Source organism: Crocuta crocuta, unplaced genomic scaffold (assembly GCF_008692635.1).
Source record: "Crocuta crocuta isolate KB4526 unplaced genomic scaffold, BGI_CrCroc_1.0 scaffold124, whole genome shotgun sequence".
Taxonomy (NCBI): Eukaryota; Metazoa; Chordata; class Mammalia; order Carnivora; family Hyaenidae; genus Crocuta; species Crocuta crocuta.
This window is the reverse complement of record NW_027551573.1, coordinates 2,442,407-2,469,478: the sequence shown is the minus strand read 5'-3', so window position 1 is coordinate 2,469,478 and position 27,072 is coordinate 2,442,407. Positions and strand designations below refer to the sequence as shown.

The window sequence follows — 27,072 nt, the reverse complement described above, 5'->3', positions numbered from 1 at the left end:
TCATGATCCCAGGGTCATGGGATCAAGCCCCATGTTTGGCCCCACACAGGGCATGGAACCTTCTTAAGATTCTCTCTCTCTCTAAAAATTAATAAATAAATAAAGATTTTTTAAAAAGAGAAGACAATGATGATATCTCCATCTCAGAATTACTCTGAGTATTAAATGAATTAATGCATGTAATGTCCTTAAAATACTGCTGACATCCAGGTGACACTCAGGTGCTGGCTCCTCCAGCTGTGCATGGATTCCAGCTTGGCTAGTCCTGCGTGGGTGAAGAGAGGGAAGTTGCCTTTCCGTGAAGGAACATTACAACTGGGCTTCCTCACACCCCTCCCTGGCTGAGACTCACAGACAGATAATATTGTATGTTCTTGGGCAAGTCCTTTCCCTGCTCTGAGCTTCAGTTCCCTCACCCTTATAATGACCCGGTAGGACCAATGTCTTCTTCTCCTCCAGCTGTACTGTTGTGATGCCCAATATGGTAGCTGCTAGCCACATGTGGCTATTCAAGTGTATATTAATAGTATGTATATTAATGAAGTAAACTGAACCTTTCAATTTGTCAATCACATTAGCTGCATTTCAGGTACTCAATGACCATGGGAGGCCAATGTCTCCCACAGTGGATGGCACAGATATAAAAGGTTTTCATCATTGTGTAAAGTTCTTTTGGACAGTGACAATCTAGAGGTCTGTAAAAACCTAGCTAATAATGTTGCAGCTTCTCTGCAGCCCCCAGCCCTCCCCTGCCCCAGTGAGAGAGAGTCTGGGTTTGCTCTGGCTCCCACAACCCGGACCCACACACAGTCCATACTCCCAGCCTTCTGAACCACAGGTAGCGCATACACATATGGAAACCTTCAACATAGAAATAGCAGCTTCTTTTTACTAAGCTTCAATTTTGTGCCTATGCTGCGTGCTTGACCATGCACCATGTCATTTAATCCTTCAATCACTCTGTGTTAGATATTGTCATCCCATTTTGGAAAAGAGACAATAGAAGCTCAGATAGGTGACTTACCCAAGGCCACACAGCTATCTATATAAGACAGAGCCAGAATTTGAATAAAGCCTGTTTGACCTCAGAACTTTTGCTCTTGTTGCTCTGCTGAATAGCACCTTCAGCATCTTCAAACGACTGTCTTTGTCACTCATTCGCTTTGGGTCATGCTACAGGGTCTTCAGCCCCTAGAACCCAAAGTAAAAGGTTTGGCTCCTTAGGCCCTGGACTCTTAAGCCAAGGCTAGTGTTGGATTTGTTCTTTGCAGGGCATCAGACCTACAGGGAAATGCCAGCCAGAGGAAAGAGGCTCAGAGCAGAAACCTGGCACTCAGGTACCTCTGTGGGCTCCGTAGTCTTAAAGGGAGGGATATGATATGAGAGGAGGTGCCTTCCCAGGAAAGGAATAGCTGGGGCAAGGAGGATAAAGGGTAAAGGCGTAAAGGCATGAAACAGAGAAAGCACATGAAAAACCCATCCTGGCTTGAATAAGGAGCATCTGTTATAACAACAATAATGATTACTATAATTTAATGAGCCCTTGTTGGGCACTGTGGTATTTTATATCCATTACCTCTTTGTAATTCGTTTGAAAACCCTGCAAAGTACACTTTATTCTTCCCATTTTATAGAGGAAGAGACTGAGGTTAAGTACCTTGTCCAAGATTTCCCAGCGTGGTTAAGTACCTTGTCCAAGATTTCCCAGCTACTAAGAAGCAGGTCTGTCTGCCTCCGGACTCCCTTGGCTCCCACACCTGGCAGTGGTCCTTGGAGCTGGAGGAGGCATGGGGTGGCTTCTTGCCCTGAGTCCCTCTGCCTCCAACCTGACCTCAGGCTTCAGCAGTGTGAGCTCGGGGTCCATGACGTGCAGGAACTAATAGCCCAGCTCCAGGAAGGCCCCCGCCTAGACGAAGTGGAGTGAGTATCATGGGAAGTTCTGGGGTGGGAGAAGGGCGGTGGGCAGGGCAGGGTCTGAAGGGCCTCTACTGTGGGAGCATGGTGTGAGTAAGGGCATGTTGCCTCATTAAGAATTTGGGGGATGCAGATATCATAACAGCTACCACTATTTAGCATTTGCCCTGGGCCAGGGTTTTTACAAACATCCTCTTATTTTATGTCCCCGTCTCTGTGATATAAGTGCTGTTTACTATACCCAGTTTGTAGAAGTGGAAGTTAAGCCACAAAAAAATTAAGAGGTAAGTTTGCTCAAGGTCACACAGCTAGGAAAAGTCCAGGCCAGGGTTTAAGCTCAGACAGCGACTCCCACCAGCCTTGTCCCTGTAAACGGACCTGCAAAGCAGAAGCCTCATCACATCTGTCTTCCAGACTACAGCCCCCAGGTCCCCTAACCCTGTCTTCCTCCCAGAGTAAAGTGAGACCACCTCCTCTTTTGGGGCTGGAGAAATTCCTTTCATGTCCAGCTCCTTTAAGAGTAGGGGTTGGGGGTTGCTAGAGGTCCTGGTGTCACCCAGAGAGGACCCCTGCCAGGACCATCCCAGGAAATCAAATGGGCGCGAGGGTGGAGTGATGGAGTGCCGTAATGTGTTTTGAGGTGAGTGGCCCTACCCCGGGGAAAGATGGATAGGTGAGGGCCTTGGTGACCAAAGCTTGAGCCTTGACTTTGTCCCATTGGGAGAACCGAGACAGGATTACCAGGTGTTTTTACCAAACTCACATGCTTCCATCCACCTGGCCATCACCAAGCTTGCCCCTCCCCCAGTGCTCTCACCTGCAATATGACCCCATCACCTACCTGGCTACACAGACCAGACACCTCTCAGCTCCCTTCCCCCCACCCCATAGCCAGTCTATGCCAAGTCGACGTACCCCTTACGTAGCTCTCAAAACCACCCTCTTTTCATCCACCTCCCCAGTCTGAACCACTCTCATTCCTCACCTGGATGATGGCATCAGCCTCCTCACTGGGTTCCCTGCTTCCATGCTGGCCACCTCCACCTGGTAGAGAGGGAACTGCATTTCACTGCTGCCTGCCCCCTTCACTCCTTCCCATTGCTCAGGATAAAGCCCAAATCCTAAAATCCTGTGTGACTCAGAACCTCCCAAGCCCCATCTGACTCTGCCCTGTCGCTGAAATCATCGATCCTGACACACTGTCCCCCTTTCAGGCCCTCCTGTGTGCTGTGCCACAGGGCCTTTGAATGAGTTGTGCCCAGCACCAAGAGCACCTTTCCCCCATCCCTCTCTCACCCCTTACCTATTGAGCTCCTAGTTTTTTCAAGCAAGTCATTCAAACATCAAGGAAACCCTCCCTGGTCCCCAGACTAGATCTGATGCCTGTATGACCATGGAGTCTAATTATGTAGATTATGTGGAATCTACATAATCCACAAGAAGTAATTATGTAGATTGAAGCATAAAGAAACAGCTGAGGGTGAGGCTTTAAAATCAGGCAGCCTGGGTTCAAGTCCCAGGTCCACCCTTCAGGAGGTGCTTTGCTTTCACCACTCTGTACCTTGGTTTGCTACTCAGTAAGATGAGGATAATAATGGTGCCTGCTTCACAGGGTTGTTATGAGGATTAAATACCCAATAATCATAGAAGCAGCTGGGGTGGTGCGGGACATGTACTACACACAGCCTTGTAGCACCCATTGCTATTAAGGCTCACTTACCAAGGAGATGCTCTGGCTGAAGGCAAGGAGGGCCCTCGTGCATGCAGAGGCCGAGGGGGGGTCCCCGCCCCTGCAGCACAGTGCATCAGGGCCCTCTGTCTCAGTCTCTCAGGGAACCAGCTGAACGATGAAGGCTGTCGTCTGATGGCAGAGGCTGCAGCCCAGCTGTACATCGCCGGGAACCTGAAGTGAGTTGCCTGCCTCACTGATGGGTAGCAGGGAGGGCTCTAGAGAGGCCCCACTGGTCCCTACCACCTGGGTCTGTGTGCCCACAGTCACTAGAAATAGCTCTGCTCCACTGGCCATGCCTGCTTTCTCCCCAATACCAGCAAAACTGGAGGGGTTTGACCTTGACTCACCTTTGTCTCTGGCATGAGCCCCTGTCTTAGCTCCAGTTCTTAAAACCCCTTGCATGTGTGGACTGCATTCCTTGTATATCAGTGGCTTGTGTTCCACTCTGTGCTTACAACAGCCCTGGGGGTGAGGGGTGGGGGGAGGGATGTTGCAAGGGGTGGATGGGTGGTGGGGCACTGCCTTGGGGAGAGGTGTGCTAGGGTGGAGTTACACTGCTGAGGGAAGAGGTGGGTTGTGGGGGCAGTGGGATGGAAAGAACGAGTAGTAGGCTGTTCGGTGTGCTGTGGTATTACATGGTCGGGCGTAGGGTGGTGTTTGGGTGAGATGTGTTGGGGTCTTAGCCTCAAGTGTGGGTTGGGTGGGGGAAGGTTGAGGTTGAGAAATTATGGTTTGCGGCCTTGACTTTGGATTTCAATCTTGGCTCTGTCACTTAGTAGCTTTAACATAATTTAATGTCTCTGGGCCTTACTTTCTCCATTTGTAAAATGGGATTAAAATGGTGATCATTTTACAGACCAGGAAATAGGCTCAGAGAGGTGAAAACAATGAGTCAGTTCTTAACGCTTAAGCTGTAGAACCTTATTCTCTGAGCGGGGCAGGGGGTTCAGGCATCTCTCGGCTCATCCACATGGGCCAGAATTCTTTGAGACACCCTGGTTGAGGACCCAGGGCATCCCAAGAATGACAGTCAGCAAGCCTACTTGTGCCAAGAGGAGGGGACTGGAACTGTCTAAGGCTGAGGACTTCAGCTGCCTGCTGATTGCCACCTTGTCGCTCCTTTCCACAGCCTCAGTGACAACAGGCTGACCATGGACGGGGTGCACAGGGTGCTGAGCGCAGTGAGCATGTGCCAGACCCTAGCGGAGCTACACATCAGGTAGGAACTCCCCGTAGACCACTGTTACCCAGTCCTACCTCCGGTCTGGAGCTCTGGGGCTCTCCCATCATCCTCTCTAGGTCCTTAGAATTCTTTCTGGCACCAGGCCTTTGGGACATATAGAATGTGCTACTGGTGCCCCGCCCAAACCCTCTTTTCCCAGCTCCTCTGGGTGTTGGCTACTCACAGCCTATACCTTCTCCAGGAAACTATCCTGGGCTGATGGGAGCCAGCGATGCCTGGAAGGTTACCCTCCAATTCCCCCAACCAGGAGTGGCCAGTGACAGAGGCAGAGATAGCACTCTCCAGCCCCCTGGCTTCAGGTGGGGCAAACTTTTGGTACCATTCATGCTCCAGAGCTCCCTGTGGGATCAGGCTGAGGACCCACTCTGTTCTGCTCCTCATCCCTTCCCAGCTTCTCCTGACAGCAGGCCCTTAGTACCTCACGCTCACAAGTCATCATTGTGTGACACTTGACCCTCGTCCCATTCACAGGCTCAGGCTCTGCTTCTAGGGAACTTGACCCAAGACAGGGCCCAGCCTTTCTTTGTGTAAGTCTCAGTATTCAGTCTGGGGGCGCTGAGGACAGATGCTAATTAATGTCATCACAGCCTCCACCCAGAAAGGCTCTTAACTGAGGAGGGTGGTCCCTCCTTTGAGAGGGAGAAAGATATCGACTAACCCAAAAGAGAGATTAAGGGACCTTGGTTCATGAGGGATCCTTAGCTCATTCCAAATGACGCTCCACTGGTTTCCAGGGAGGAATCTTCCTGCTGGTACAAACACATTTAGATGCAGGGATGTTCATGTCAGTATTTTATAATAGGAAAGAATGAACATACATGGGTAACCATTGACTCTTAGGTAAGTAAACTAAGTTACCTTCAGAGAGAAAACCTCAATGCAAAATACTGACATAGGTACAATTGTAGCATGGAGGGCTGACTGCGGTATATTAGGTAAACATAAAAATTTTAATTCATCACTTTTGTAGTAAAGATTTTCAAATGTACTCAAAAGGTAGGAAGGATGGTGTCATGAACACCTCAGCTCCCACCAATAGTCGTCAACATTTTGTCACCCTTGTTTATGTTTAACCTGTGCCTTGAAACACTAGCTTTCAAAAGAGAAACTGTAATTTAATCCCAGTTTTTAAGAAAAGGAAAAATGAAGGAACATTAATTGCATTTAAAAAAAAGTTGGGGGGCGCCTGGGTGGCTTAGTTGGTTAAGCGTGTGACTCTTGGTTTTGGCTCAGGTCATGATCTCATGGTTTGTGGGTTCAAGCCCCCTGAGTCAGGCTCTGTGCTGATGGTGAGGAGCCTGCTTGGGATTCTCTCTCTCTTTCTCTTTCTCTCTCTCTCTCTCCCTCTCTCCCTCTCTCTCTTCTCTTTCTTCTCTCTCTTCTCTCTCTGCCTCTCCCACAATTGCTCTCTCACAATAAATAAACTTTTAAAAAAACTTTAAAAAATCATAAAACAGGGCGCCTNAAAAAAAAAAATCATAAAACAAACAAACAAACAAAAGACTTGAAGAGCCCACTCCCAGGTGTTATCAGCAGTCGTTAACAAGTGGAAGAGATGGTGGGTGGGTTTCTTTAGTTTCTTCCTACTTTACTATAGTTTTTAAGTTCTCCACGGGGAAGAAGTATGACCTCTGCAATGAAAATGTGTATTTAACTTGCAGTTTACACAGATGAGGTTAGGGATGTTCCTGCTGTAAGTTACAGCCTCGGGTGGACTGTCGGTGCCTGTCCCAGACCTGGCAGTGACCCCGCTGTGCTGGGGTGAGTCCCCTCAGCTGAGCAGGCTCCGAGCATAAGGCAGAGGGAAGAGGGTTTCAGCCCAAAGCCCAAACCAGAGAGAAGGCAGAACTGAGGTTTTCTTTGAAGGACCTGCCAGGAAATGAGGGTTAATCAGTCAATGAAATCTCTGTAGAAAGACTTCAGAGGCGCAAAAGTTCAGGAAGTCACAGCAAGTGGCTGCAGCTAGAGGCAGGGGATGACACCTTCTAGGTCCCTCCGGGTGAGGTTAGAAAATGACACAAAGACCCCCCGTAAGCCTCTTGTTTCCTTCTTCCTCTTTTCTCTCTGCAGCCTGCTGCACAAAACTGTTGTCCTCACGTTTGCCCCGGAGCAGGAGGAACAGGAAGCAATGCAGGAGAGGTATGGCGTCACCCCGGCCCCATCCTTAGGCACAGCCAGGTCCTCCCTGACCCTTCAGCCAGACTGCATCTCTCAGCTGCCAGGGAGCCTTGACCGATTCATGAAGGATTAAGAAGCCAACGAGCTTGGCAAGGGATGCGGCCCTGAGCAGGAGTGTCACAGGACAGACTGCCTCCGCTTTTCCCATACCGGGGTGGGGATGGGGAAGCCAGAGAGCAGAGCACCAGAGACTGCGGTCTAAACCCAAGGACTGCGGATTGTTTGGTCTGTAGCTCTGATTTTGGTCAGAACTTCTGGCTCCTGCTGTCATGAGGACCCGTTAAAGGAAGTTTACCGCCTACAAGGTGCCTTCCTGGATTGTCCCAGCCTGACACATGGGCAGAGGCTCAGCTCTTGGTCCCTCAGTATCTACCTACAGTGTCTTATGTAGGGTCTGAGCCCTAGGCTGGCATCTCTGAAGGCACTGATAATGATGTGGAGGTTAATGATATTAGCAGCCAAGGTTAGCCGAGCACGTACTCTGATGTGCAGCAAGCAGGACACTGGGCAGTTCCCATGCATTGTCCCAGCGAGAGGCTACATGATTTGTCCCACGTCACACAGCCAGGGAGCCAGGAAGCTCCAGTGGAACCAAGGCCTGGCTGTCTCCAGGCCTCATGGAGAGACCTGATGGCGGGAGGTGAGGCGGAGGGTGGACTTGGAGATACTGGCTGAGGAGTTTGCTCAGCCTGGCCTCGGTGTGTGTCCCTGCAGGGGTGCACTCCGTGACAGCCTCATGCACCAGAGGCCCCGTGAGCTGTCCCCACACTCCACGAGGATGAGGTACGGTGCTGGCCCGCAGGCCCGGCTGTGGTTCCCACTCGTCCCTTCCTCCGCTCAAAGCCTGTCCCCAGGCCTCTGGCCTCAGGTGCTCCCTGGAGGACATGACCTGTTGTATCCAGGACCTGTGGCCTGGCTTCCCTGCCTCGCACCTCCCCTGCCCAGCCAACCCTCCCCCCACCAAGGCTCACTAGGCAGCCCCTCAGTTACCTTCCCCTCCTGGGAGCCCCCACTCCTCTTAGCTCCCCTGACCTTTGCAGCTGCTGAGTTGCAGGGACTCTGGATGGAGAGAATGGGGACATGTGGCCACTTTTTCCCTCATCCTGGGACTTAGCAGCCCCCACAGGGTTCCTGTCAATATTCTCCTGGCCTTCTCTCTTATTCTAGGTCCATCTGAATCTCCCTGTCTGTCTATCTCTATTGCTTCTTGTTTCTCTTATATTTCCTGTTTCTCTGTCTTTGCTGCCCTTTCTGTCATTGTCTGTCCTCCCTTGGCGCTGTGTGTATGCGTGCACCTGCATGTGTGTGTGGCAGCATATGCATGTGTGTGTGCATGCACGTGCACACATGCGTGTGCACGCATATGTGCGCATGCACATGCACATGTATGTGTGTGTTGGAGCATGCATAAGCATGTGTGTGCATATGTGTGCATGCATATGCATCTGTGTGTGTTGCATGTGTGTGCATGTGTGGGCTGTGTATGTGTGTGCATGCCTATGCATGTGTGCACGTGTGTGTGCATATGCCCTCATGTGCATGGGTGTGTAGTGTGTGTGTGCACGTGTGTCTCTGCATCTGTCTCTCATCTTAGCATCTCTCATTCTTAGTCTCCTTGCCTCCCTGTGCCTCTGACTCTCTCTGGCTCTTTACTGCCTGTGTGGCATGTCTGATGTGTGTGGTGTGCATTGGTCCCTCTATTTGAGTCCCAGATGTGTCCCCATCCCTTTTCTGCAAGTCTCTCTGCCTATGTGTGGGGGGTGGGGGCCACTTTCACCTCTGTTCAGAGAGGCAGACACCGCAGGGCTGTGCTTCCCCTCTGCAGGCTGACACACTGTGGCTGGCAAGCCAAACACCTCGCACAGCTCTGCGGGGTGCTGGAAGGAAGCCGCCACCTCAGTCACCTTGAGTGAGTGCTTGCTGTGGGATGGTGGGGGCAAGAGGGGGCCTCAGGCAGTGGGTGTTGGTGTGCTGGGTTTTGGTTTGATTTTTTAAGATTCAGATCAGCAGTCTTTCCTTTCTGCAATCAGGAACCCCTTAGAGAATCTGGTGAGGGGTTACCCCTTTCCCCCTAAATTACAGGCCCCCACATATGATCCCCTCTGAAGCCCATCACTGACTCCCCAAGTGTCACGAGTCTCAGGATAAGAACCCTGGGGAAACAATGGCTGACCCATGTGGGATCTGTGGGATCCGTCCTGGCGGCCCAGGGTCGTGTCCCAGTTTCAGGAGAAGCTGAGTGACTGAGTGACCGAAGTGGAGAGACAAAGCTCCTACGACCCCCAATTGCATCCTGCACTAACTTGTTCTCCCCTCTGCCCCCCCCACTCCAGCTTCTCAGGCAATGCTCTGGGGGATGAAGGCGCCGCCCAGCTGGCTCAGCTGCTCCCAGGGCTGGGTACGCTACAGTCCTTAAAGTGAGTCCCTGAAGCCTCTTGAGGCTTGTCCTTGTCAGATGGGGGTGGGGAGAGAGAGAGAGAGACAGCGTGTGTGTGTGGCGGGGGGTGCTCTGTGTCCCATGTCACTCCCTCCTGGGGTTATTGTAAAGATTAAATCAGAAAACGCATGTCAGTGGCACATGGTAAATGCTCAAAAAGGGTACTTGCAGTTGTGATTCTCATTAAAAGAGACTGGCCTCTGTGACTCAGTGATCCAGCTGCTGATTTAAGGTTCTGTTTCTTGAACCTGTCTTTGTGTCTCTGCACAGGCTCTCTGAGAGGCCCAGGTCACCTGGGGCAGTGTCAGCATGGTTGAAGGGTCACTTAATGATTAGTGAACCTAATGACTGGCGGCCATTCAGGCCCCGGTATGTGGGGAGGGGCTGTTGATAGGGTACAGGCTGGTAAGCAGCGAGGATCTGCGGCAGACAGGCTACCCAAGCAGGGTGCCCAGGGCAGCTGGAGAGCAGAGAGAGGGAAGATGTTCAGGATGGGAGGGAGGCCCAAGAAAGAGGGCAGGAGCCCCCAGACTTTGCCTGCAACGGGCTAGAGTTTCTGAATGCTAAGAGACCCCTGTGTTTTAGGCTCCCACACACCCCTCTCCTCCTCCACAGAGAGGTCCTGGGGAGAGCTCACCACTATTAGCTTCTCTGTGTGACCTTAGGGAAGTCACGTCACCTCTCTGGGCCCCTGGTTCCCAGTTAACACCTAAACAGTAGAGGGGCTGACTCTGGTTTTGTCTACAACTTTAGTGAGTGCTGTGTTCTGAGGGCCCTTCCTGCTCAGTCTTTCTGTGGGATCTGGGAAGAAGGGTTTGCCTCTTCCCTTTCTGGGCCTGCATGTGGGTGGTGTGGTAGACCACACCATCTCAGGCAAATTATATGCAGATTGGTGCTTTCTGGCAAATTCCCATGTGACCTTCTCCACACTGTGAAATGTTCTGACCCCAGACCCGTGAGAGTCTGCACTCACCAACCAGTACCCGCACCGGAGGAGTGCAGCATTAAATGGCAAATAGAAAACACCATGACAAATTGACAGACCCAAAAGAAAAGAAGAGCTTTGTTCCTGACTTTTGAACAGGAGCCCTTGCATTTTCATTTGGCACTGGGCACTGCCCTTCTTTTATCAGGTGGGGAAACTGAGGTACAACTTCAACCTGAAAGCCCTCTCCAGATTTATCACAGACCCAGGGAACCAGACTTCTATTCTCAGCTCTGTCACCGACATGTTTCACAACCTTGGGCAAGACCTTGCTGCTCTCTGGGCCTCAGTTTCCCTATCTGTACAATGGGGAGTTAGAAGAGGCCCCCTCTGACCCTTTGGGGTTCAGTGAGCTCTGTCATCTCGACTCAGGGACAGCTCTCCCCTGCCCTGGGCTCTGACCACAAACAGGGTGTTTTTGAGTCTTGGGTGAGCTCCATCAATGTCACCCCTGTGATTCTCCAGCCTCAGTGAGAATGGCTTGTCCCTGGATGCAGTGTTCATTTTGACCCAGTGCTTCTCGACTCTGCAGTGGCTTCTCCACCTGGATGTCAGGTGAGTGTGCCTCTGGGACACCACCCCGCCGTCTGACCACATAGGCCACTGGCTCCCACGGCACTTCCTTATCTGTCGCAATCACAGGGCAGCCTCCTCGGGGCCCTGCATGGTCCCAGGTCCAGTGAGTGTGTGCTAGATGTGTGCTGAATGAGTGACTGGACCAATGAATGAATGTAGCCCTGGGACACTCTCATCTCTCCAAATTTGCCATGGGACACTGTCCCTTGCTCACTCTCTGGGATTATCCTGGGAGACTTTTACGGAAACCGGGCACTCTGACCCAGCCAGGCCATGCAGATGAGCCTTGGTTTCAGTGAGGTCTGCTCAGTCCTCCCCTTTCCCCCTTCCAAGAGCAGGAGGTGTGAGCACAGACAGACCAGGTTCAAATCCAAGCTCACCACTTACCTGCTGGACAGCTTTGAGCAGATCACTGAGCCTCCGCATACCTATTTCCTCATCTGTCAAAGAGGGGTCAGAATACCTCCTAACCTCACAGTGGTGCTGTGAGAATAAAAGGAGTCATGTCGGTGGTGTGCTTTGTCTGTGCCCTAATCAGTGTCGTTATGCTTAGTATATGTATTGTTGTGTTTGCTGAGAGAGTGGACGGCCCTCCAGGTGCTCCTTGACCAGGGCGTCTGGCCTCTGTCAGACTGCTGCCTCTCTCTCTCTCTCTGCAGCTTTGAGAGTCAGCACATCGTCCTGAGAGGTGACAGAAGAGGCAGGTGAGGAGGGAGAGCTCCATGGGTGGGGTGGGCTCCCCTCTCACCCCCACCGTCCCCATTTCCTACGGGTGCTCCCTACCCCAGCGCCATGCCGCGAGCCCCAGAGTAACCCACCCAGGTCTGGCGCCACTTCCGCAAATGTACCCTGTGTCAGCAGGTTTGCAGTCATCAGCCGCTGAGGTCTCCCTTGGAAGGAGGCACTGCAGCTGGGGAGGGAGGCCAAGGTGGTGGTGTGACAGCCCAGAGCAGGTGTCGGGCACAGGGCTGCTGAGTGGGAGGGAGGGCAGCCAGACGTTTGCAGACTGCTGCAGACAGCTGACCTCGTATGAGTCACCCCCACTTCCCACTCCGCTTATGGCATTTGAGAAACCAAGAACCGTTGGTGCTCTGACAAAGTTTCCACACCTCTGCAGTAAACAAGGAACAACAGTTAGATCCGCGCACGTGTTTCTGGCTGCCCCCTAGTGGGGCCGGGCCCCCTGGTCTCTCCTGGGAGTTGGGCAAGCCCAGGGGCCGCCTGATGGGGGCCCAGCAGCTGGTAGAGGGTGTTCCCAGCTAAGGTGTCGGGGGAAAGCATTGCCAGACCAGCTGGGCCATCTGAAGCTAGAGTGGCCCAAGGCCCGGTGGGTCTTATGTCCTGGGCCCAGGTCTCCATTTCTGGGAATGCTATGGGTTCTTGAAGTCTAAGGAATGGAGGCACAGGAAGGCCATGTCCGTGAATGCCACATTGGTGATCAGAGAGAGGAAGGACTCTCTCCCAGCTCCCCGTGACCTAGTCACAGGCATAAGCTGCTGGTTTTTCTGACTCTGGTTTCCCTCCCATGGGCCTCAGTTTCCCCATATGTGCAGTGAGAGCCTGGATCGTCCCTAGGCCCCCTGCAGGCTTGACTTCTGAGTCTCGTCTTCCAATGTGCACCATTTGACCTTTCCTCTCTAAACGGTCTCCCCACCCCAAGGGATTCATTGGCTGGTGGACGTTTGGCAGAGTTCCCAGCTGGAGCCCAGTTCTTGGCGTTTGATCAGCGCTGCGTCCCCAGGAGCTTCTGGTACTTCTTGTTTGGGGGTCACCACGATAGGGGTGAAGAGTCAGGGAGTGAGAGGCCGGAGGGGGCTAGGGCTGGGGGAGAGGGAGTGTGAGAGAAGAGAAAGAAAGAGGGCCGGTATGAGGGCTGGTGCGGGGGCTGCTGGGCCCAGAGTTCTCCCTGGACAAAAGACCCCACATTGTTTTCTCATAAGACTTCCCCACTCTGCTTCGGGGAGGCTGTGTGACCATGGCTGGGCCCCTCCCCTCTCTGGGCCTTGATTTCCTCACCTAGGAAGAGAGCCGCTTCAGCTGGGGCCCAAACAGGGTTATCCAGGGGAAGAGTTGGGAGGAGTGACCCAGGCAGGTGGGTCAGCTTGGGCAAAGGCCCTGAGGAGGGAAAGATTGGCTCTTGGGAAGCATGTCAGTGTGGCCTGGGCATATACAGGGCGAGTGGAGGTGAGCGAAGGCAGGCGAGGCCTTGGAAAAAGCCTTTTGCTAAAGGATAAGTGTAATAGGGAGCCACAGAGGACTGAAGCTCCTGAGGGGCGTGGTCAGATTTGCACAGGTAAAAGATAAGATAGTGCCAGGGGGAGAAGGATTACATGGCGGCCAGAGGGGAGTTGGAGGGTGTTAAAGTGGTCTAGGCAAGTGACAGTGGTGGCCTGGGCTCAGGCAGGGGGAGTGGCAGTGGGGAAGCCAAGGGAAGCTGGGAGCCTTTACTGTCACTGTCTGAGTGGTGGGGATCAGGCTGTAGGGGACACCTGGGGTAAAGAGCGTGTCCTGCAAGGGAAGGATCCTGCAGCCTAGAGGCGGAGGAGGAGGGGGAGAGGGAGAAGAGGAGAGCCCTGGGGCTACAGAAGGGTCCTCTCTGATGCCCTGCCCCGTCCGCTGCCCCCTTTCAGCCTCCGGCAGTGCCTCCTGGAGCCCCCGAGCCTCGCCCGCCTCTGTGACGCTCTGGAGAAGTGCCCGGGGCCTCTGGAAGTCAAGTAAGTAAGGAGGATGCAGCCCTAGAGGGCACCATATGGGCCTCTGCCCCTTGGGTGGGGGTGGGAGGGCATCCTGGCTAGAGGTGAGTCTGGTCCCTTCCCGCCAGACCCTGTAGCCCTGCCCACCCCTGACCTACTGGCAGAAGGCTCCTTGTGCCCCAGGAGGGCACCTTGCCCTTGCTACTGGGAGAGGCCGCTTCCTTTTCCCCATCTGCTCAACTCCGGGCACCTGGGAGCCCCAGTCTGCTCCCTCCCCCATGGAGCCCCACCCTAGCACCTCCTTGCCACCCCCAGCCCGACCTGCCTCCCTGGCTGGAGCAGATCACCTCTGAAAGCCCCTTCACTCCTGGTTAGCAGCTCATCCACCCCAGAACCCCAGGGTCTGTGACCAGAGACGGCTTTAGAATCAAGAGTGCTGGCCCAGCCACCTCCGGGCAGGATGACTCTAACTCCCTGTGCCTCGGCTCTGTTGTCTGCAGAGATGCTCACCCTTTTGTTTGGTCCTCATTGCTGTCATCTTCTCACAGTAATTACCCTGAAGTAAAGAAATCAAGACAAGCCTGCCTCAGCTAAATACACCCCTCTCCTTATCTAGCTAGTGCTGTCGTTTGTCCCTGGGACCCTCCACTCCTCATCCGTGTGCGTGTTCCGTCTTTACCTGTCTGCGGTCACAGACCCGCTGCGTTCAACAGCTTCGCTGACACGATTCTCCCACTCACTACGGTCTTTGTTCCTACCTTCCTACCCTGTCTCTGATGCCCGTCCGGCCCTCGCAGCCAGCTCACTCATGTCGATCTCCTGGTGTCCGTCTTTCCATGCCTTTCTCCGTGTGCAAATGCTTATGGACATGAAACAAGGGGGTTTTGACTTTGTTAACAGAACAGGATCTTATGGTGTAAGGTCTCTGCCACGAGCTTGTGTCTCGTGACAGTACATCATGGCTTTCCTGGAATATGGGGCCAGTGAACTTTTTAATAACCCATTTATTTTAGAATAGCTTAAGGCCTGATTTCCAGAAGAGTTGGAAAGCTAGTCCAGAGAATTCCTCCACCCACTGCCCCTGGGTGTTCATATCACTCATCATGGGACATCTGCCACAACTGAGAAATCCTGCTACAGGACTATTAGCTACACTCCAGGCTTTATTGGGGTGTCACCAGTTTTTGGCCGAAGGCCTTTTCTCTGGTCCAGAATCCTGTCCAGGATCCCATAATGCAGTTAGTCAACGTCCTTAGTCTCTCTGATCTGTGACAGTTTCTTAGTCTTCATTTTTCATGACTTTGACAGCTTTGGGGAGTACTGGTTAGATGGTTTGTGAAATGCGTCTCAGGTTGGTTGTGTCTGATGATTTTCTCATGAATAAACTGGGGTGATGGGTTTGGGGGGAAGAAGTCCGCAGAAGTGAAGCATCTTTCTCGTCCCATCTCAGAGGTGCATGCTATTGACTTGACTTAGCGCTGTTGATGTTGACCTTGACCCCCTGGCTGAGATAGCATTTGTCAGACTTCCCTGTGAAGTTACTTTTTAATTAAAACACACACACACACACACACACACCCCTATTATGGGAACTTTCAAATATATATAAAAGTAGAATGAATAAGGGGTGCCTGGATGACTTAGTTGTTTAGTATCTGACTTCGGCTCAGGTCATGATCTGTTCACAGTTTGACAGTTTGAGCCCTGAATCAGGTAGTTCAAGCCCTGCTTTTGGTGAGCCCTGCTTCTTTCTCTCTCCACCTACCCCCTCTGCCCCTCATGGGATTCTCTCTCTCTTTCTCTCTCTCCCCCTCACTCATTAGCACCCCCCCTCCCTCTCTCTCTGCCCCTCATTCACTAGCACCCTCTCTCTCAAAAACAAAAAAAAAAGTAGAGCAAATAATGTAATGGGCCCTCAGTTCCCTTCCACCTGCCTCAGTAATTATCAGTCATGGCAATTATCATACACACATGCACACACATTATTTTGAAGCGATTCCCAGACACCTTACAACTGCATCTGTAGTTATTTCCATATGCGTAGCTGAAAGGGGAGTACCCTTTATTTTTTTAGTATAACCACAAAACCATGATCAGACCTAAAATATTAACATTACTATATGACATATTAAAATCATCAAATAGCCCATGAATTTTGAATTGTCCCTGATTGTCTCTATGTTTTCATCCAACTTTTGTATATCTGTACCTTTTATTTTTTTTTTACACTTAGGCCTTTTAATATTAACCCTCCACAGTTTGGATATGCCACAGGTGATTCAACCACCCTTCTAGTCTAGATGGACATCCAGGCCGCTTCTGGTGTTTTTTCATAACACTGCAGCCAGTGATGCAAAAAGCACTCTTCCATTATTTAACTGTTAAGTACCTGCTGTATACCAGGCACCGGACCAGGCCCTGGAGGGGTCACAAGTGTAGCTGGACATCACTGCCTTCTGAGGCTCATCTGCCACAGTGGGAGGCTTTGTGTAAACTGCCTCAGACAGTGGTCTGAGCACAGATGGGGTTCTAAGCTCCCCTCCCCCATCCCCATCTCCACCCTCAGCTGTGGCTGGAAAAATGAGATAAGAGCATGAAAGCACTTTGCCAACTGTAGAGTGCTGGGACCACGTACTGGAATATTGTTATCAAAGCACTTTTTAAAAAAAATGTTTTATTTGTTTCTAGGAGAGACAGCATGAGCAGGGGAGGGTCAGAGAGAGAGGGAGTCACAGACTCTGAAACAGGCTCCAGGCTCTGAGCTGGCAGTCAGCACAGAGCCCGACGCGGGGCTCGAACCCACGAACCGCAAGATCATGACTAAGCAAAAGTCGGACGCTTAACCGACTAAGCCACCCAGGCACCCCTGTTATCAAAGCACTTAATGCTGAACTCCAGTAATTTGGACGCCAGGGAAGGTGATCGGCTCCGGCCTTGTCCCCAGATTAGACCACCACATGTCTACTTCATGAACATTTCGGGATTCCGTGTGAGACGCTGTGATGGGGAGCATATCTGTTGCCTTAAAAAAACTGTGTAAAGTCCACTCTGACCCAGCCAGAGGCCATAGCACCGTGTATTTGGGACCTGGTGGGAAACCATGTGTGTGGGGAAGGGTGGGGAGTGTTGTGGACTAACCCACCCTCTGCGAAGGCCCCCTGTTTAGCTGGTGCTTGGAGCCCCGGGCCGGTCCCAGGACAGAGGGTGTAGATGTGCCTGGGCCCTGGCAGAGGTTTGGCCCTGAGGCTCCAGCTCCAGAGTCAGAGGCTCCCAACCAGCAAATAGTGCGCCAGGCCCCCCCACACACACACACACCCCGCCCCCCAGAGGGCCCAGCGGGAGGGAAAGGCAGCCTGCAGGGCACAAAAGGGCAGGGACAGAGGAGAGAAGGGACAGACATAGACCCAGGGAGGCTATGTAAATCCCAGGGCGCGCAGACACCCCACCCGGCTTGCCCGAGTCCTGACCCCGAAGGCTGCGTGCCTGGCCTTTCCCCTCAGTGGATCTGGTGGCGACACAGTATCCTGACAGTGACCAGCTGTTCGGTCTGGTTGTGACAGACCAAGGCCCAGGCCAAGCCACACCTCAGACCCTTTGCTGCCGTGCTGCGGGCCTGACCTTTCCCTATTACTTTACCACGGGGCGAGGTGGCATTCTCTTCCCAACACGTGTCTTCCGTCGGGCATCAGTCTTCCTGGCCCTCAAAATAATAACCCCGCTGCTCCAGCACAAGTGGGAGAAAGCATTCGAGCCTCGACGATACCTCGAGGGCCCAGCATTTGGAGGGAGTGGGGGGGAGCCTGTCTCCCGAAGGCTGGGGCTGTGAGGGCACTCCCAGCTTTCCCCACCTCATTCCGATGCTTCATTTCACAGGTTGTCCTGTGAGGCCCTGAGTGACCAGAGCCTGGAGACCCTGCTGACCCGCTTGCCCCGGCTTCCCCAGCTCAGCCTGCTGCAGTAAGACGGTTTCCCCGTTGCCCTGGCCTGGCCTGCGGCTCTTGGGTCTCAAAGCCACCCCCTCCTTGCCCGCCGTCCCTTCTCTTGGGCTGTTCCATCATGTTATCTGCCACAACCGGGAGCTCCTCACTACAACCCTGCTACCCTTGGTGGGGGCGGAGGAGTTATCTGACCACTCTGGGCCTCAGGTTCCTCATCTGACAAATGGGACTAATATTCCCCAACCCCTCCCACAGAGGCGGGACTCCCAACAAGACGCCTTCTTCTACAGGCGCCTTGAAGCACGGAAGGTCTGTGACAAATGGGCTCTCGTATGTCTCAGCCATGGAAAGGTCACCAACTCCTAGAAAGGGACCTCACAGATGTGGGTTGTATATATGTCACCCACCGGTGTTTAAAGGTCACCATCTAACTCCGTAGAAGGGTAACTTAAGCAGCATTCTCGAAAGTATTTAAAACTCGACTTTCTAATTTCAGCGCAGACTGGTTAGAATTTAAAAAGGATTTACTTTAAATACTCTTCTAGCAGGGGGGAAGGCAGCTGCAGCTGAGATGGAAAAATACAACAGGAAATTAAATCATACCATTAATAACAGCAACATAAGTACTACCGCTGAGGCTCTCACTTCACATCCAGGGTCTGGCTTGTCCTTGAGTGCTGTAGGTCTGGCTTGTCCTTCCCGTCACACGGGAAGGAGGAGATGAGTGACGTTCCAGAGGCAGCTTGACCCTCAGCACCCACAATGGTAAGGGCTCCTTTGGGCACAAAAAGTGGCAGGCTGACATGAACATGGGAAACCCTGGACCAGAGAGGGACCTCTCCATGCCCAAGTCACACAGCATCGGCCCCTAACTCTCATCCGTCTTTGGAATGAGGTGGCCAGCCTGTCCCTCGTCAGGGCTCACGCTTTGTAAAACTCAGTCCGTAGTGGGCCAGGCGCTGTTTGGAGGGCTGGAGACACAGCAGAGAGGGGGGAAGAAAGACTGGGCCCTTGTCATCCCAGAGCTTGCTTACCTTGCAGTAGAGGGAGCTGGACAATAAGCTAGTAAAAGCACTTAAGGTGAATTCAGAGAGTGATGAGATATTTTTCTAGGTAACGTGGTCAAGGATGACTGCAAAGGTGAGGGTGTTCAGGGAATACCTCTGAGGAGGGATGCTAAGGTTCGGCCTGAAGGACAAAAGGGACTCTGTTGCGGACGAAATGACACAAAGGACAAGACACACACAAAAGACAGACACAGACACAACTCCGGCCGGAGGAACAATTCTACGCAAGCCCCTCTTGCGGTTTATTTTATACCCCGGTAACTGGATACAAACTGAAATCTACAAGATGCATTCCTTTACCAATTAAGGGCAAGTAGCCAAACACATTTCAAGGACAGGGGGGAGCAAAGGGAGGAAGCGACCACAACATGTTTACTAAGAGGCCTGCCCACAACTTCAGCCTTCTCCTTACTTCTAAGGAGGGCATGTTCCCTCGTTTGCGAGCGGACCATTAAACTTGGATATTGTGTGCAGGCCTCCTGGCAGAGCATCCTGTTTGCAGGCATGCTTTGCCCAGGCAGGGAGCCCCGTGTGCAGGCACATCCCCGCATCCCTAACCACGCTTTCTTGTGGTCACTGTCGGGCTCCCACAGACTCAGGCTTGTAAAGAGCAGGGAACAGCATTCCAAGTAGAGGGAAGAGCACGTATGAGGTGCCAAGGCAAGATTAAGCTTGGTGGGCTCAAGGATCAGCCACTGGGGCAGGCAGGGAGAGTTGCCAGCGGGGAGGTGGAGAGAGAGACCTGCCCGGGCCACACGGGGCCTGAGACCCATGGGGAGGAGTTTGGGGGTTTCTGCCCAAGAGGGCTTGAAAGGCGGTGGAATGATACATGTTTTCAAAAGTTCAGTCTGGGTGCTGGGTAGAGAAGGGCTTAGGGGTCAAGCATGGAAGCGAGAGCAGGGAAGAAGCTGTCCAGGGCTGGAGGTGGTGCGGGCTGGGGATTGGTGGGGCCAGGGTGGAAGGAGGTAGATCCAGGATGGAACTTGAGAGTGGAATGGACAAGACAAGCTGATGGTTTGTGGGATGAGGGAAGTGGAAGCCAAGGATGCCTCCGAGGGTGAAATGGAGCCATCTCACTTTCTGGAAGGCAGGGATTCACAGCCAGGGGTGACTTTGGCCCACTGGGAATATATGGCAATGGAGATATTTTTGATTCATGGCAGAGGGAGGTGGGCAGTAAGAGGGGGAGCTATGGATGGTGTTTAGAGAATAGAGGACTGGGATGCTGCTAAACGCCCCACAGGACAGTCCCCAACAACAACAAATTAGCCCCAAATCATTGAGAAACTACTCGAAGGGCCTAGAGTCTCCCACTCCCTGTCAGCAGGACCTGCCTATTTGGTCCATGCTTGAGGGAAGAAAAATATGATAATAAAATGAGCATGGGTATCATGCCAAGCAGTGCACAAGCTTGAAAGGATGAAGTCCTCACGACACCCTTAGAAGAAGGTACACTATGAGCAGTCCTGTTTTCCAGGTAAGGAAGCTTATGCTCAGAGAGGTTAAGTGATGCATCCAAGGACACACAGACAATAAGCAGAACTGGGGCTCAAACCCAAGTCTGCTTGACTCTAAGCTCCTATTTGTCCCTCTTGAGTCCCTGCCTTCTTGCTTATCGCCTCGCTGGCCCGCCAGCCCTCCCCGTCCTTTAATTCTTTCCCCTCCAGCCCATCCAGGTCCCTGTCCACTCTTGCGTGGCTCCAACTTGCTCACATATGGCCTCACTCCTCTCCTTCCCAGGCTGAGCGAGACGAGGCTGTCCCCAAGGAGCCCGCTCTTGCTGGCCGACCTCTTCAGCCTGTGCCCACGGGTCCAGAAGGTGGATCTCAGGTGGGCATTGCCCTGGGACAACCGGATCTAATCTTGGAGGGTTGTGCCTAGGGTCAGTGTGTGGGGGTTGGATGGAGACAGTAAACCCCAAGTCAGAGGTGTGGCTTCTGGAGGAAGGGGTGCCTGCCCCAGGAGGCATCGTGAGCTGTAGCCAAGGGTGGCTGACTCAGGTGCTGCCTGTTTCAGGTCCCTGTATCACACAACCCTGCACTTCAGCTCTAGCGAGGAGCAGAAAGGCAAGCACTGTGGGTAAGTCCCTGGAATTGTGCCCTGGCAGCTGGTAGGTATTGGGGACAGGTGCATCTGCCCCCCGGATACCCAAACTGAGTACAGATTGCCTACCCAAAAGGTCTCTCTGCAAGGGGGCTTCTTTTCCTCCGACAGAAAGAAGCAGAGGTCCAGAGAGGATCAGGCTTTATCAAAGGCAAATTAGGAGTACCTGTCAGACCACACCAGAGCTGTGGGGCCTGGTCCAAGGAAAAGGACTTCACAACCTGCCCACCAGGCTTTAAATCGCAGCCCCACGGGGCCTGATGCCTTGGGCAAGCCCCTTAACCTCTGTGATGCCCGGCTTCCGCAGCTGCAAAGGGGGCTGCTGTGTTGCAGGGTGTTTGCAAGGATTAACTGAGACAGGGTGTAAAGCACGAGGCACTTACAGGTGGAAGCGTCCTTCCCCTGCTGACCCCTGGACCAGTGCTCTGTGGCTGCCTGCATAGGAGGGAGGAGGTGCTACACCGGAGGCAGGATGGTGAGGCAGAGGGCAGCCTTCAAACGCAGAAACTATGTTTCTGGTAGCTGATGGCACTGGCTCTCCAAGAGACCTTGGACCAGACCCTTCTCCTGTGGGCTCTAGCCTCCTTGCCTGTGAAGTGACAATAAATAGAATTGTGATACGTTGACTATCTGCAGGGTGCTATTCTAGAGCCTTTTCACATTACTTCCCTATAAGCCTCAGAGCTGTGGTCGCCTGGCAGTAAGGGGGCAGGCGAGATTCGAACCCGGGGAGTTCAACAGTGCTCCTAGCCCAGCAATGAACAGGTTTTTCCTGTAAAGAGTTAGACTGTAAAGACTTTGGGTTTCTGCAGGCCACACGATCTCTGCGACAGCTACTCAACGCGGCCTTTGTAGCTGGAAAGCCGCAGAGATGATACATAAGCCGGGGCACAAGCCTGCAGGCCGGTAAATCTCCGCTATCATTTACTCACCCTGAGGCTCGTGTTTCATATACTTTGTACGTGTCAGGAAATGCTCTTCTTTTCGCTTTTTTTTTCTCAATCGTTTGAAAATGGAAAAATTATCCTTAGCTTGCAACATCCAGGTGGCCTTGGGCCGTGGTTTTCCATGTCCTGTCCTAGCCTAACACTACCCTGACTTCTAGAATGCCTTGATAGCTTCTGAGTCAGCAGTTTCCAAAACGTAGGACAGAGATCAGGATGGGATGGTTTTTTAGAAGTTTGTGCAGATAGTCGAGTTGGTCATCGACACTGAGCCCCTGAGCGAGGTCACTATTCCCTTTCTGATTCTCGATCTGATTAAGGCCAAGAGGAAGTCGAGGTTGGGTGGTGGTGTGACTTTAGCTGACCTTGCTGAGCCCCCTTTTTTAATAAAGAGAGAGAGCCCTCGTCCAGGAAATTCCGGCTCAAATTAAATGATGATATTTTGCTCTCATTTCATACATTCTTGTGCTTATGGTCTGTTTATGGCACCACATGTCACTTTTCCATTTGAGTTTCCTTTTACAATAAAGGCATCCAGTCACAAGAAGGAGCTGATTTCAAAATAGGAAGTGAATAATAGTGTAAGAAGGAATTTAGGAACAGGAAAAAGGTCATGAAGGGCAGGAACAGTGATAAAAATTTGAGATATTGATTTTAGGTACTTTGTGATTTTAAGATTTTTCCTCCTTTTTTTTTTTTTTTAATTTGCTGGCTAGTTATAGAGCCTTCATTTACTTTTTTGTATAGTCTTATTATTTATTTATTTGTTTGTTTTTTCTTAAAGTGTAGCTGACCTGCAGTGTTGTGTTAGTTTCAGATGTACAACCTAGTGATTCAGCAACTCTGCATATTAGGCAGCACTCCCCGTCATAAGTACCATTATGACTTTATTACAACATTACTAACTATATTCCCTATGCTGTACTTTTCATCCCCCCCCTTGACCTGTTTATTTTAATAACTGGGAGTTTGTACCTCTGAATTCCCTTCACCTTAATTCCAGTATCAAAGGCAAGAGCAGAGGTTCTTCGCCCCTGTCTCCCCCCACCCCACCCTGTATGTCAGGTCATTAACAGGACCCCAAGAGCTGTATGTAGCTCTCCAACTTGAGCTTGAATCAGAACCACCCGGGAATCCTTGCCTCTGTGGTTTCTGATTCAGTGGGTCTGGACTGGGTCCCCAGAATTTGCATCTGAACAAGTTCCCAAGTGTTGCAGGTGTGGCTGGTCAGGGGCCACACTCTGAGAACCACCTCCCAGAGGGAGCCTGTGGGCACCAGGTGGGATCTGCTGCGGGGGAGGTGGAAGTGGTAGATGCTGGACAGTTCCAGAGAATCCGACCTTGGGTGGGGCCCCACCCAGGATGAGCCAGGGCAGAGCAGGTGTGAGCAGCTCAGCGCCCCTTCCTCAGGCCTGTCCCCCCCCCCAGCAGGTTCACGGACTGTGGCCTCAGTCAGGATCATGTGGAGCCGCTGTGCTGGCTGCTGAGCAAATGTGAAGACCTCAGCCAGCTGGAGTAAGTGGGGGGTGGGCGCGGAGGGAGAGGAGCATGGGAGCACATGCCTGGGCGGCACTAAAGCTCTGTGTGTGTGTGTGTGTGTGTGTGTGCGCGCGCGTGCGCGCACGCACGCACGCATGCATTCAACACCTCTCAGGGACAGCTAACAGGGATGCCTGGGACACATCCTGGGTCACGTTCATTACATCTCCCTATGCCCATTTCATCTCTTCCACCCCCAACTCTTGCCAAGGTGGAGCTAGTTGAGCGTGTGCCCCTTGATCTAATTTGGGGGGCTCTTCAATAAAGGGTTTTAAGAGCCCCTCGGCCTCATGATGATGAAGACATTGGAGTTCTGCTGGCAGATGGGAACCAAAATGAAGGATCCCTTGGTCTGCCTGGCAGGTGATTAAAAGTACCAAATGCTCAGCCTGAGGAGGGCCCGGGAGCAGCTGGGATATAGCCTGTTTTGGGTGCCCAAATAGCACAGCTGCCAAATGGGTAGAAAAATAAAAATAGATAGCCACCTCCTGAGCACTTTCTCCACTGGGCTAAGTGCTTTATATGTTCTTTTTACCCTTCCAAAACCCTAGGTACTATTGTCCCCATTTTATAGATGAGAGAACCGAGGTGCAGGGAGGATTTAAGAACTTGCCCAAGGTCACGTAGCTAGGATGATGCAGTCTTTGCTAACAACCACTAGGCGTTCAGCTTAGGACCAGTGGGACGTAAGAGCTGTCTATAAGCTAGCATGTGTTCACGTGTGCGCACACACACGTGCATGCACGCACACATACACACTTTAAATTCCTATTGCCATGTGGCCTAGAAGAGAAACGGACATCATGTATTAGATAAATCAGCAGTACATCTTTGAATTTTTCTGTTTTTCATTGTAGAGGGAAGTTTTTCTAATTGTAAAGATTCGTTTATCCAGTGGCTTTATGAGACAAACTGATTTGTAATTTTTAAAGTCACTCTGAAAAAGACAGGCCTCAAAAGCGTCTTCATCAGGGACAAAATGAGTTCAAAGATGCAAGACAAAAATCAGATATTCCAGGCGTGCTGATTATACCATTCCTGAAAGTGTAGCTAAAACCATAGGATGCTACAACGAGGGGAAATAGAGTATTCAAGTGCAATTTCCGATATTGTGTTCCCGAATTAAAAGAAGAAATCTCCTGGGTGAACGCTGCCTCCAAACATCTTTCTTTTTCCTGACTTTACTCTTGTTCAAAAGTTGTGGTTCTCAGATGTGGGCCAAGGGCACGGTAAAGGCAAATTGGTTTTTCTCTCACTCCGGGGAGCCTGCTGGAGGCTCGGGGGCCCCAGGGGTGGGCAGCAGGTACCGCAGGGGTAGGTGAGGACTGGGTCGCCTGCGGTGCTGGTCAGGGGGTGGTGGTGGGCAGCGCAGGAGCTGTTGTGTGCTGGGCCGTCGTGCAAGGCGTGCCGGAGATGGTGGCGCGATGGGGGCGGGCGTGTCGCTGTCCAGGCACAGCGACAGCATGCATGATGATGACGCTGGCACGGAAGCAGTCCCGGGCGGGTTGGGCAGCGATGGTAACTATGAAGAAGAGGCTCCGGCAGAGAGGGTGTGTCCGCCCGCCACCAACTTCTTCCCACCTCTCGCAGCCTCTCGGCAAACCTGCTGGGTGATGACGGGCTCAAGTGCCTCCTGCAATGTCTGTCTCAGTTGCGCATCTCCGGCTCTCTTGAGTAAGTGATGAGCAGCCTGGGGACAGCCCCCCACACGCTCTTCTCTCCCTCATTGCCCACTGTAGGCAGAGCCCCCATCAGGCATCCCAGAGAAGCTGTAACTAACGTGTGGTGACCCAAGCTGACTTTGGGACAGGGAAGTGACAGTTTATCTCTTAACCAGCTGATGCAGGACCCCAGCCGTCCCAGCTCCTGGTCCATCCTGTCCCTGAATGCTAAATCTAAGGGACACAGATTTGGAGATGTCCCCACAGCAGGGAGGGTCCCTAGGAAGCCACCCGCACTCTCGGCCAGTCCCCCCAGTGACCCGGCAGACTGGCGACCAGAACCCAGATACAGCAGGTCGCTAGGCACCTCAGCTGGGCTCTGGATGTCCCTGAGCCCCCGGGGCTGGGGCTGTCAGCCTGGCCTCATCAACCCTGTCTCAGATGCCAAGAATCCTGTCTCAGCGCCTGCTCCTGAGGGCTCGGGGCCCCATGCCTGTCCCGCTGGGTACAGTACCCCTCTGGCCTGTCTCTCTCAGACCTCAGCGTCTGCACCTGGAGAACAGACACTTAAACATTGAGGACCCTCCTCCCGGAGATGACAGCTGGAAGGGAGGAGCCGGGGCCTGGGCAGGGCTGCCCTGAGGTGCGCCCCCTCCCCCCATCCCGAGCCTCGTTTCTCTTCCAGTCTGAGTCACAACAGCATCTCCGTGGAAGGTGCTCTGTGCCTGGTGAAGGCTCTCCCCTCCTGCCCACACGTCCGGGAGGCCTCCGTGAAGTAAGACACTGGTGTCACTTGCCGATGGCGGGGAGAAGCAAGACTCCCACACTTAGCAGCTCTGTCTGTGTGACTTGGGGCGACTTGCACCCCTGGAAGGGGGATCCTAGTTTCTGTCCTCTGAGGCCTGCATGACATAGGGACCAGGGAGGTCACAGGGTGGGGAAGGCCAGGCTCCAGTGTCCTCACAGAACGGGTTGGGGGTCTCCTCTGGTCTCTCCTGTGGCCCCCACCCTGCCCTGCCCCTGCGGAACCAGCCCCCTCCCTGTGTGCACCTCTGATGTCTGGGTCTCAGGATGCTGGGCCTCCCCACGCCCTTCTCTCTGCAGCCTGGGCTCTGAGCAGAGCTTCTGGGTCCACTTCTCCCGACAGGAGGAGGCTGAGAAGACGCTAAGGTAACTCGGGGGCTGGGGTGAGGGCATAGGGGAGGGAATGGGGAAGAAGAGGCCGAGCCTGTGGCAGCCCCCGTGCCTCCTTCTTCAGCAGGCCTTCTCCTTCAGACGCCCAGCCTCATGCTCACGGCTTGGGTCTGCCTCCCCCAGGACCCCCCCGCTCCGGTCCTGGGGGCCAGGCCTTCATGTTGTATCTGTGCCTCTTGGCCACGTCTTAAGTGGCCACGTCTTAAGCTTCTGGGTGTCATGGTTAAGAGCTCAGACTCTGGGGGCGCCTGAGGGTAAATCCCAGCTCCACCACTTATCAGCTAGGTGACCTTGAACCTGTGACTTAACCCTCTCTGTGTTTCAGTTCCTCATCTGTAGGATGGGAATAATAGTAAGACTGACCCCTTAGCGTTATTGTGAGGACTGAGTGAGTTGATATGTGTTAAGTGCTTGGAAAAGGCCTGGCTCACTGAGTGCTGTATCAGTCGTTGTTATTAATTACCGACCGGTAGCCTCGGGCTCCCTCCCTCTCGGCCTCACCACCGCTGTCTTGGGTCACTTCCTCCATGTGTCTTTCTTCAGCTGTGGTTGTGGCCTCTGAACCGGTCCACGGCCTCTGGCCATGCCTCCCCTGCCCCCAAATCCACTCACTTCGCAGCAGGCAGAGGGACCTCCTGGCCCACCTCGGACTATGCCGGTCCTCCGTGCTGAGCCCTCCGTGGCTCCCGGTGCCTCTACAATAAGGTTCACATTCTTCAGCATGGCCTTCTCCTCACAGTCTCATCGAGCTGCACTTCCGATTGTGTTCCTCCTCACCTCCAACATCACACTCATATACCTCACACTCACACCACACCCACACCCATCCCCCCACACACACCGTACCACACACACACACACACACACA

General features: G+C 52.8%; 1 protein-coding gene across 1 annotated transcript in view; it reads left to right on the top strand.

Moving 5' to 3' along the window:
- Positions 1 to 27,072, top strand: part of NLRC5 (NLR family CARD domain containing 5) — an 85,017-nt gene that overhangs the window by 40,544 nt on the left and 17,401 nt on the right. The window contains exons 13-31 of the mRNA XM_077751264.1: positions 1,272 to 1,337; positions 1,837 to 1,920; positions 3,739 to 3,822; positions 4,776 to 4,865; positions 6,960 to 7,028; positions 7,782 to 7,850; positions 8,893 to 8,976; positions 9,401 to 9,484; positions 10,955 to 11,044; positions 11,725 to 11,769; positions 12,726 to 12,815; positions 13,696 to 13,779; positions 17,632 to 17,715; positions 20,504 to 20,593; positions 20,780 to 20,842; positions 23,242 to 23,325; positions 24,940 to 25,023; positions 25,696 to 25,785; positions 26,115 to 26,180. Of these exons, the coding sequence (XP_077607390.1) occupies positions 1,272 to 1,337; positions 1,837 to 1,920; positions 3,739 to 3,822; positions 4,776 to 4,865; positions 6,960 to 7,028; positions 7,782 to 7,850; positions 8,893 to 8,976; positions 9,401 to 9,484; positions 10,955 to 11,044; positions 11,725 to 11,769; positions 12,726 to 12,815; positions 13,696 to 13,779; positions 17,632 to 17,715; positions 20,504 to 20,593; positions 20,780 to 20,842; positions 23,242 to 23,325; positions 24,940 to 25,023; positions 25,696 to 25,785; positions 26,115 to 26,180 (1,500 nt within the window). The remainder of the gene's footprint in view (positions 1 to 1,271; positions 1,338 to 1,836; positions 1,921 to 3,738; positions 3,823 to 4,775; positions 4,866 to 6,959; positions 7,029 to 7,781; positions 7,851 to 8,892; positions 8,977 to 9,400; positions 9,485 to 10,954; positions 11,045 to 11,724; positions 11,770 to 12,725; positions 12,816 to 13,695; positions 13,780 to 17,631; positions 17,716 to 20,503; positions 20,594 to 20,779; positions 20,843 to 23,241; positions 23,326 to 24,939; positions 25,024 to 25,695; positions 25,786 to 26,114; positions 26,181 to 27,072) is intronic.